Source organism: Ostrea edulis, chromosome 9 (genome assembly GCF_947568905.1).
Source record: "Ostrea edulis chromosome 9, xbOstEdul1.1, whole genome shotgun sequence".
NCBI classification, from domain to species: Eukaryota; Metazoa; Mollusca; class Bivalvia; order Ostreida; family Ostreidae; genus Ostrea; species Ostrea edulis.
Genome location: NC_079172.1, coordinates 65361392 through 65372886, shown reverse-complemented (window position 1 = coordinate 65372886; position 11495 = coordinate 65361392). Strand labels below are relative to the sequence as shown.

Below are 11495 nucleotides of genomic sequence, written 5' to 3'. Positions count from 1 at the left end.
CTCGAAAAAAGACACCACAGAGTCGTCCAGTAGCTTTTGCTTCATACGTGGATCAATCTCACAACTCTTATAAGCAATACAACATAGAGGATTTGGCAAACACGGACCCCTAGATATACCAGAGGTGGGATCAGGTGCCTAGAAGAATTAGTAAGCATCTCCTGTCGACGGGTCACACCCGCCGTGAGCCATACATCTTGATCAGGTTAACGGAGTTATCCGTAGTCAAAACCAGTGTGCCAACTAGATTGTTATAACGACCACAGGATTTGCGAAATGTTGACTTTAAGCGAGACTGTTGGAATCCCTGCATCATCAGCCTGTTTCGATTTAAAAACTGACTATAAGCACAACAAGCTCTTGCGTATCGAATCAGTTGAGAGATATAAACACCGTATGCAGGTGATATTGGAATATTGCTACATAAATATGGGAAGTTGACGATCGATGGAGAAGCTGAAATCATCCCGTTTGTCATAAAGTTGAGTTGTTAGTTTGCAGTTAATATCTACATTCAATGAATTATCTAATTATGAAGCAGTAGTTCGATCTATTTCTCCAGTTTCCTGGGCCTTCAACACACCATTAAGATACTGGTATCTCGCTGGGCCTTCAACACACCATTAAGATACTGGTATATCGCTGGGCCTTCAACGCACCATTAAGATACTGGTATATCGCTGACGTTTTGTCAGTTAGCAATACTCATTTTCATTCAAATGTTGATATCGATATATCCCGGTGAACTTGAAATATAAAACACCCTATTGAGCAGTCTTCTGCTTCATCCTTTGATATTTTATTGAAAATAGATCTATATTAACAGCAGACTAACAACTGAGCTTTATGACAAATGGGATGACTTCAGCTTCTCCATCGTCAACTTCCCATGTTTATGTAGCAATATCCCATTATCATCTGTATCTTGTGTATATTTCTCTCAAATGATTCGATACGGGAGAGCACGTTCTGTTTATGATAAATTTTTAAATCGAGGCATGCTACTGACGATTATAAGCTGATGTTACAAGTGTTTCAACAGTCTCGTTTGAAGTCAGCATTTCGAAATCGAGGCATGCTACTGACGATTATAAGCTGATGTTACAAGTGTTTCAACAGTCTCGTTTAAAGTCAGCATTTCGCACCTTCTTTGATCGGTGTTTAATGATTTTATTTGCAATGCAACCTGTCATTAGATCGAATGCTGTCTGGTATGTTAAAATATCAGTTGTTAAGCGGTTCTTTATATATTGATGGCAGTGATTTTGGCTAATTTCAGATTGGATGCTGGTACTTAGTAACCTCTTAATTTCACACTGTAATCTAGAACATAGTAACCTTGTAATCTCAGATTGTATGCTGTACATATTAACCTTGTAATCTCAGATTCTGTAGTGTACATAGTAATCTTGTAATCTCAGATTGTGTGTTGTACATAGTAACCTTGTAATCTCAGATTGTATGCTGTACATAGTAACCTTGTAATCTCAGATTGTATACTGTACATAGTAATCTTGTAATTTCAGATTGTGTGTTGTACATAGTAACCTTGTAATCTCAGATTGTGTGTTGTACATAGTAACCTTGTAATCTCAGATTGTGTGATGTACATAGTAACCTTGTAATCTCAGATTGTATGCTGTACATAGTAACCTTGTAATCTCAGATTGTATGCTGTACATATTAACCTTGTAATCTCAGATTGTGTGATGTTCATAGTAACCTTATAATCTCAGATTGTATGCTGTAGATAGTAACCTTGTTATCTCATCAGATTGTATGTTGTACATAGTATTATTGTTATCTCAGATCCAGGATTTTGTGTGTGTGTGTGTGTGGGTGTGTGTGTGTGGGGGGGGGGGGGGGGGGGGGGGGGGGGGGGGGGTCGTCCAACTTTTGCTTAGCACGCAAGTGTAATAATTCAATTTTTTCATACATCATGATGGGATATGTATTTTGCAAAATCCAGTGGGGGTGGGGTTACGGACCCCAATCGTTCTAGATCTGCGCACACACCCTGTGTTTGTAACTTACTTCTCTCTTATTGAAATTTCAGTGAATTCTATTGCAGCTTTGGAAATAACTGAATGAGCTGGTTCCCATTGCTTTATTTCATCCGTTTGAAAGTTGTGTCTTAGCCTGTTTAAATTAGTAACCAAACAAAGCGGAGACAAAATCTGTCCAAATGAATATCAAAATAGCACGTGTAGATCACAGCTGCAAAGCGACACCTATTTCTCACGGGAAATCCACGTGTAGTGCATGGTGAAACGGTACATGTACTATCTGTCAGATACGCAACTACCAAAAATTATTGATGTCACTGCTCAATGAGACCTTGAGTACCAAGAAAAGGTCAAACTTGAACTTCCAACGGCATGATTGAAATTTTCTCGAGAGGGATATTAAACAACACAATCAATCATGGGACCTCATATATATCTAAATTACAACCATAGCCTCAAATTTTGAATTAAGTAAATACCACTGTTCAGTATATATGGAGCGCCAAATTAACATAAACTCAAATAATTGAAGATATCTTCAATTATTTGCATATATCATCAATTCAATTATTGCTCTCTTCCATTGAATTAATGCACGCATTAAATCAATTATTGCTCTAATCAAATGAATTACTGCGCGCTTTGAACAATTCAATTATTGTTCTCTTCAATTGAATTCATACGCGCATAAAATGAATTAATGAGAGCAATAATTGATTTAATGCGCGCATTAATTCAATTATTGCTCTCATCAATTCAATTGATGCACACATCAATTGAATTAATGAGAGCAATAATAGATTTGATGCGCGCACTAATTCAATTATTGCTCTCTTTCAATTTCGTAGAAATATTGCTCGTAATAATTAATTTAGAGCTCGGTATTAAATAATTTGATGATCTCTTTTAAATGAATTCATAGGCGCCTGGGTCAAGGATATTGCACTATAACCTATATGTAAACAATGGAGGAAATTCGAACCACGAATAAATATTTCTCTCTGATCTATGGTGTCTCTTTATACATTTTTTCATGTTCCAAGAAGCTTAAATACACGTGTCATTATCACAAAACACTAATTTATCCACGTTTTAAAAAATGTCTTATCCCACTGCTTCATAATATATTATACTTAGATCGATATCCATTTCTTTTGAAAATTTCGTAAACAATAGCATACCGCAATCTTTGTTTACAAAACAGATAATAAACTCTCTAAAAGGAGCTTCTGTGATGATGTATAACCTTAATTTTCATTTGAAATCTTTCAAACACATTAGACAGTAGATTTTGATCATTAAAAGTGAAAAACAAAATTTTGGGTAAAATCGTGAATCAGTCCCTTTAAGGGTTTTTGAAAAAAAAGTTCTCCCAATAAAGTAATTCAAGAAATCAACATATTTTGTTATTTATTTCTCAGGGAGTGGAAGAAATTATTGCTTCTTATATCGTTTAGTACATTTTTCTAAACAAGATACCACGATTTACCTTAAATGTGAAATGGGGAAATCTTAGGGGGGAGGGGGGGGGGGGCGCCGGCTGCACCCCCCTTTAAATCCGCCACTGGCTTTTGTAAAAGGAATTAATGCACGCATCAATTCTTTTAAAGAAAATAACAATTCAGCTAAAGAGATCATTAATTCAATCGTGGATATGTCGAACTGAAGATATCTTAGTTGCTCTCTCTAAAGGAATTATTGCTCTCATCAAATGAATTAATGCGCGCATCAATTCAATTATTGCTCTCATCAAATGAATTAATGCGCGCATCAATTATTCTTCTCATCAAATGAATTAATGCGCGCATTATCAATTCAATTGTTGAGATCTTTAATTAAATTGTTGTGCACATCAAATGAATTGACGATATCTTCAAATAATTTGAGTTTATATGTTAATTTGGCGCTCCATAAGTATATGATATGGTATGATTTATTGACAAATTATGGACCCACAAGGGGCAAATATACAAAAAAAAAAAAAAAAAAAAAAAAAAAAAAAAAAAAACAACAACAAAAAAACCCACACCCAGTTATGATTCAAGGTGACTCCATACTCGCAGTTTCATCTGATACAAGTTTGAAAAGTGTATTTATTTCCATTCATTGGAGTTAAAACTAACAAATTATCAAATGAAATGCATAGGTCATCACACTTTTTAAGATGAGAGACGCACATAAACAGAATCATATATCACCGTCAGAAAATTGCGTTATCAAAATTTCATTAAAAAATGGTTATGACGATATAGTAGCATTCATAACAATTTCATGAAACTATATATCTTCACAAAAATATACAAAATGTAGGTATGAAATAAACGAAATCTATGCATAATAGACTTGATAAAGAAATCAATAGAAACAGAGTTATTGCCCTTGGATTAAATATTTTGAAACGTATCATTGATTATTCATCCATAACTTAGACTTTTGAAATAGTACTAGTTTATTTCTAACAACATTTTTTTACAATAAGTATCGGAAAATATTCCAATAAAATTTATGTTCCTATCATGCATAAATCTAGATAAATCATTGATTTTGCAAAATCTGATGACATCACAGGAGGGTGGAATTAATTTAAGACACATATCAGAGACAGACATGCATAGCATACACGTCTTGACTACAGTACAATTTAGGTTGATTGCAATATTGGAGTTAAGATAACAATGATTGTGGACTGAAAAATATGACTAGATGTTGTGCATTTACATCACATTTACCATTGCTATAACATATAATGATTACATTTAAAAAGGTTGATCATCAAAGTGCAAGGACCGACACCCAGGTGGTAAAAAGTGTAAAGTGAGGACAAATTTCAATCAATGAACAGAAGTTGTGAGGACAAAATTACACGTGACGAGGACAACAAAAAAAAAAAAAAAAAAAAAAATGAAAAAAAAAAAATGTCCTCATAAATGTGAAAGATGTAGATACAAAATATTAGCTTAGTGAGGACAAGTGGTGTGAGGACTTATCCCTACTAACACTCTCTCACAAAAACCTTTTTTTCATAATTCGAAAGAGTACATATCATGTATTAGGTAATTCCTAGCTATAGCTAACAGAATACTTTGTAATATATGTGTGTATTTTCTTCTACACATTGTAAGGACGTCCTCACTTAGTAGATTTGGTCGGCTAGAGAGAGAGAGAGAGAGAGAGAGAGAGAGAGAAGAATCTTTTGTGACGTGACAAAATGTTCCTATGCGAATAACACTTTGCTCGAGCTGACTAGTGACGCTCTGCCCATGACAACAAATAGCGTCAAGATGGCGAAGCACTTTTCTCCCGTTTGGTTAAACGAACATCATGCCTTAGTTGACTATACGGATACCGCAAAGGCGCCTTCTAAAGACTTTTTTCACGTTTTTGTTACCCCGAACCAGGTGATTTATTGTTTATCATCTCAAAACTAGAATGCTAATGAATGTAATCAAGATGTAACTTGCAGACTGTAAACAGGGGCCTGCTCTCTGAAGGTTAAGGACAAAACTTGTATGACGCAGTTCTTACATTTCAATCAACGCATTGCAATATATATTTTGGTTTTTATTCAATGATAGATGAACATTTGATTTTTTTTAAAATCAAGATTTATTTTGTATCGTTTCAGTTCATATTCCGAGTTTGGAAAATCGTACCTCCTACTAGGGCCGATTCCCACACTCCACCATACGAATATAAAGACACTTTTGAAGAATTCAAAGAGGATTCCGCGTGCCAAAGTAAGTTTGGACAAAAAATCTAATTCACATCATCTCGTGAATTCATGTGGTGATATTTGCAAATTTATACATGTATTATATAGACCGGTATTCACTTATTAATTTATATGCTCCAAATGATATCAATTATAGATGTGATTTTTTTAAATGCACTAAAGACTGGATTAGTAAATACACAGAAAATTTTGAAAATATTTTGATATGTGGTGACCATAATTGCTTATGATCAACAGCAAATGATTCAGATAAAAGCAGTCTAACAATTACTGAACAAGCTCGATTTACATGACATGAAAAAAGGATATACATGGTTTAGCAGAGTAAATACTCCAACAAGTAGAACAGAATATATTTTACTATCATATACCTTTTGTTTTCAATGTGAAAATAAAAGGCTTCAAAACATCATGGTTCACTCTCAAATGGTACTCGGATGTCTGATCGTAAGTGTTTAATTTTTTCTTTGATTGTAAATGAAAACCTCTGAGGTCCAGGATACTGGAAATTTAACACATCTTTAATTGAAAATGAACTTTCACAAGCAAAATGAATACATTCTTTAAAAAACTATAAGTTAATTTGATATAGAAAATGCACTAGGTTCATGGGAAAATCTGTCATGAATAGAAATATAAAAACAAAATGTATAAATTTACCGAAAAATCTATCTAAATCTTACACAAACAAAATAAATACTAATCAAGGAGAAATAAGTAAGACAGAAGACTTGCCATAAGAAAAAATTGATATGAACAGAGAAAGAAAATTAGAAATGAATTGACAGAATTAATAAACAAAAAGGCAAAAGGTGCACAGGTAAGATCAAGGGCAAAATGGATTGAAGAGGGGAGAAAGAAAATACTTCTTATTTTTTAACTTTGGAAAAGAGACGACAAAATTAATGTCAAATGTGATAAAATCTTTAAAGAATGAAAATGGTACAGTTTTTGATGAAGATGAAATATTAGATTCTACATGCAATTTTTATGAAAAATTGTATGCACCAACAAATGAAAATGAAACTAAAGTGAATGAATATTTAAGTAATATGCAATTAGAATATAGTCTAAATGAGGAAGAAAAAAATTAATTAGACACTCTTTAATCACTATCAGAATGTACAAAAACAGTATTCAGTATGAAAAAAATAAATCACCTGGATCTGATGGATTACCTTGTGAATTCTATCAAACTTTCTGGGAAAACATAAAACAATTTCATTATTGCACTGTTCAAGAGATCTTCCAAAAAATACAATGACATATTCCCAAAGACTATCTTTAATTACTCTCATGTTAAAAAAAGAAGACCCCCAGAGTCTTAACAATTATAGGCTAGCTATTAGACTTACAAGTACGGATTATGAAATAATAGCTTTCATTTTAGCCAATAGACTACAAAAAGTGTTGGATAAAGCAATACATGCTAATCAATCAGCTTAATATATAAAAGGGAGAAATGTAGCTCTGAATGCAATTGTTGATATTTTTGAATGTTGTGAAGAAAATGATTTAAAATCAATAATACTATTTCTTGATTTCCAAAAAGCTCTCGACTCTGTTGAATGGAGCTTTATGACAAAAGTTCTTAAAAAATATAACTTTGGTAAAAACTTTCTCAAATGGGTCAACATACTATAACAACAGATATCTATATCATGTGTGAGATAAATTATTGAGAGATTATGATAAAAACAATGTTGAGCTGTGTCAATTTTCTTATTTAAAAAAAAAAATCATATTGCATAATTAGTTTTATCAAGTTATTTTTCCTTCATGCAATATTCTGAAAGACAGTCTATCAAGGTTTGAAGGCCTTCTTTTGTTGTTGAGGGAAGAATTAAGTCATCTGTAAAGAATAAATGACTAACTTAACATTTTGAAGTTCAGGTGGGTTAATTTGTGTTTAAAATTCATAAGTTGCGAGTAGAAATCAATAAATTCATTAAAGAGAGTAGGGGAAAGGTGATCACCTTGCTTAACCCCTCGAGTAGCCACAAATGGTTTACTAATTGCTAGATTCATCTTTGCAGCAATATTTAGTGTTTGAATTCATGTGTTTTATGAGATTATAAATTTTCCACCTATGACTTAAATATTTTTTGTATAGTTTGGGTAACAAATAAGTTCTATTAATTGTATCAAAAGCTTTGGTAAAATCAACAAAACATGCATATATATTTTGTTTCTTATGTTTTAAATATTTGTTGATAAGAGTTTTTAAATTAAATATGTTTATCAATAGTGTGATGATCCCTTCTGAATCCAAATTGGTGGTTACTGACTATGTAGGTTATTTGTTTCTAAATATGAATTTAGTTGGTATTGTATAAGCCATTAAAATGTTTACCCATACAGCTAGTAATACTTAATGATCAATAGTTTCTTGGGTTATATGGATCCCCCCCCCCCCCCCCCCCCCCCCCCACTGAATAAATGATGATACATGCCAGATATGATCATCATATCTAAACACTTACAGGTGATATTGAGAGGTTAGCAGGTGCACCAACATTAAACTTTTTACTGGCGTTGGTGGAGGAAGGAAAGTTGGACTTCATTTGTCGTATGCCACGTTCAGTACAGATCCAGATCATACTTAATCTGGATTTGGAAGACATCCAGAGATTGGGAAGAACTTGTAGAATGTTCAGAGAGGTAAGTAAAGATTTTAGAGTCTTCAAAAGATGATATAATGAAAAATCAAACATATCAGATGAGGTTGCTGCAGAGGTTATACTCAGTAGGATTTCTGTTTATCTGTTAAGCTACACTGTGTTGTTAATCATTGTGTCATTCTTCTGTAGCTTGTATGTTTAGTGATTTTCTTAATATGTGTGTGACTGGTCAACAGGGGATGCTTGCTCCTCCTAGGCACCTGATCCCACCTCTGGTGTGTCCAGGGATCCGTGTTTGCCCAACTCTCTTTTTTATATTGCATATAGGAGTTATGAGATTGATCACTGTTTATTATCTTCACCTTTCATCCTATAAGAATTATTTTGTAGGTATGTGATTCTTGCGACCTGTGGAAGATGATTTATCACCGTTACAGCGAGACTCCAATCACACCGGAACTTGAACAGCTAGCACTAGAGCGGGGCTGGAGACGTCTTTTCTTCACCAACAAACTACAGCTACAGGTAAACTCTGATTTAGTTTAAAATTTATTAATTTGTTTAATCAATTTTTCCCCATTTTTACTAACTGTAACATGATGATATGAGTACATACACGAGAACTACTAACAAAAGCCATGGGAACTTACACCGATCTATTCTTATAATGATTTCATGGGAACTTACACCGATCTATTCTTATAATGATTTCATGGGAACTTACACCGATCTATTCTTATAATGATTTCATGGGAACTTACACCGATCTATTCTATAATGATTTCATGGGAACTTACACCGATCTATTCTTATAATGATTTCATGGAACTTACACCGATCTATTCTTATAATGATTTCAAAGTTTTCAATACAATCTGACTATGATGTATAATGAAATGTTTAAATATATACAATCTGCCTAGTCTATGATGTATAATGAAATGTTTACATATATATACAATCTGACTAGTCTATGATGTATAATGAAATGTTTACATATATTATACAATCTGACTAGTCTATGATGTATAATGAAATGTTTACATATATACAATCTGACTAGTCTATGATGAATAATAATGAAATGTTTACATATATACAATCTGACTAGTCTATGATGTATAATGAAATGTTTACATATATACATGTACAATCTGACTAGTCTATGATGTGTAATTTACAGATGCAGTTAAGACGACTTCAGAAACATGATGGAAGCCACGCCTTTGTCACTGAGATGGAGACTGCGTAAACAGCATTGCGTAGAAATCTGCACAGCCGTCCTTTCAGCATCTCCTGTGATAAAATTCTACAATCAAGCCAGTGGCAGACCTGGTCTATGTAATGTGTAAACAAATTGTTTTGTTATTCAGTAATTTGCACATGTTTGAAGTTTTGTCAAACTGCAACTTTATTCCAAAATTCCAATGATATTATGGACTTTTATGGGTTTTTTTAATTTATTTTTATTTAAATCAAAGCTTGCCATCAACTCATTCAAGGTTTAAATGTGTGTAAAACTGAAAGGAATCATAAGAATTTGTATACAAGCACAAATGCCTTAAATATATTTGAGTACTCTTGTGTTTAATGATATGCATTTATTTAGTGTGTCCTGCACCTTTTTTTCATAGAGTTGTTGTTTGTGTTGTCATATTGACCAATATTATACTGCTTATAACCTTTGTAGTTGCCTTAATATACCCGATCTAATGATGTTTCTTTTATTTGTGAGACATTTTGTTTTAATGAATATATCTCACATTCTGTTATTATAGAATTATTTCGCTTGGAATTTTAATATTCAACTGCTCAGATTTTCCCCTGCAAGTGCCGACTAGATCAGATCATTCTTGTGTACCTTATTATTAGTGAATTTCGTGAGTGTGTTAATGAAACTGTTTTTGTTTTGTGCCTTAAGTCCTGTAGTTAATATTATTAACTTTCCATGTGCTCAATAATGTTGTGCCATAAACAAACATGACCACGGCGGCATTAAAATTCAGGAACATTTGGCTGTGGTTTATAGGCATGCGAGGCTCTTCAGAATTATAACATCGATAGCTAATTTAATGCGTGTGTAGTTGGTGTTTGCATAATAAGAATAAACTTTCGGGAAGTTGGTCAAGTGTATGTGCCTATACAGTTCTGAATCCGTGTGTCTCATCTTCACAAGCCAAGGATTTACGATCCACTCCTCTCTAAACTACGATCCACTCCTTCCTAAACTCTTGGCTTGCAAAGATGTGGGTCTGTTTCTGTATGTATTTATAACTATATATATAATAGTTTGAGCTCTATGGCAAATTTTGAATTCTGTACATAATGAATAATTAAATCTCTAATCAGAGTAGTTTTAATTCTGTACATAATGAATAATTAAATCTCTAATCAGAGTAGTTGTCACTTAATTGATACATGTAATTACCTCAGATGATTTTTGTTTTGTGTGATGGAAATTTATGAAAACAGTGAGGTGTGCATAAAATTTCATTTTATAGTCCAATGGTTATTTAATAAAGAGTAAATTAGCAAATTGTTTTCTTTTCCGGAAAAGACAATGTTTATGTAAATGAGCCTTAAGGATAGGCAGGACATTGATCATGTGATTGTAATATACATATATTATGTTGGAGATTCCGAAACATAATAGTGGCTACCTTGCTTTACTAACTTTGACATCCTAGCGGAGTAAACTATGTTGGTCATTTCATGGCGCTGTGATGTTAAAGTCTTCGTGTACAATGAAAGGTGAAGATAACGAACATTGATCAATGAAAGGTGAAGATAACAAACAGTGATCAATGAAAGGTGAAGATAACAAACAGTGATCAATGAAAGGTGAAGATAATGAACAGTGATCAATTTCATAACTCCTAGAAAGGTGAAGATAATGAAGAGTGATCAATGAAAGGTGAAGTAACAAACGGTGATCAATGAAAGGTGAAGATAACAAACAGTGATCAATGAAAGGTGAAGATAATGAACAGTTATCAATCTCATAACTCCTAGAAAGGTGAAGATAACGAACAGTGATCAATGAAAGGTGAAGATAATGAACAGTGATCAATGAAAGGTGAAGATAACAAACGGTGATCAATGGAAGGTGAAGATAATGAACAGTGAACAATCTCA

General features: G+C 33.2%; 1 protein-coding gene across 1 annotated transcript; it reads left to right on the top strand.

Moving 5' to 3' along the window:
• The first annotated feature begins 5242 nt into the window (after positions 1–5242).
• On the top strand, positions 5243–10896 carry LOC125659376 (F-box only protein 36-like). The gene is made up of 5 exons (XM_048891029.2): positions 5243–5404; positions 5632–5743; positions 8225–8400; positions 8751–8885; positions 9544–10896. Exons 1-5 carry the CDS (start codon positions 5267–5269, stop codon positions 9610–9612), a joined length of 630 nt encoding a protein of 209 aa, XP_048746986.1. The 5' UTR covers positions 5243–5266; the 3' UTR covers positions 9613–10896.
• Positions 10897–11495: the final 599 nt, after the last annotated feature.

Bases quoted from the DNA above. Each gene is read 5' to 3' on its own strand.
- LOC125659376 (XM_048891029.2), top strand. From the start codon at position 5,267: ATGACAACAAATAGCGTCAAGATGGCGAAGCACTTTTCTCCCGTTTGG. The intron at 5,744-8,224 runs GTAAGTTTGGAC...AAACACTTACAG, and splicing joins AGAGGATTCCGCGTGCCAAA to GTGATATTGAGAGGTTAGCA. The intron at 8,401-8,750 runs GTAAGTAAAGAT...ATTATTTTGTAG, and splicing joins CTTGTAGAATGTTCAGAGAG to GTATGTGATTCTTGCGACCT.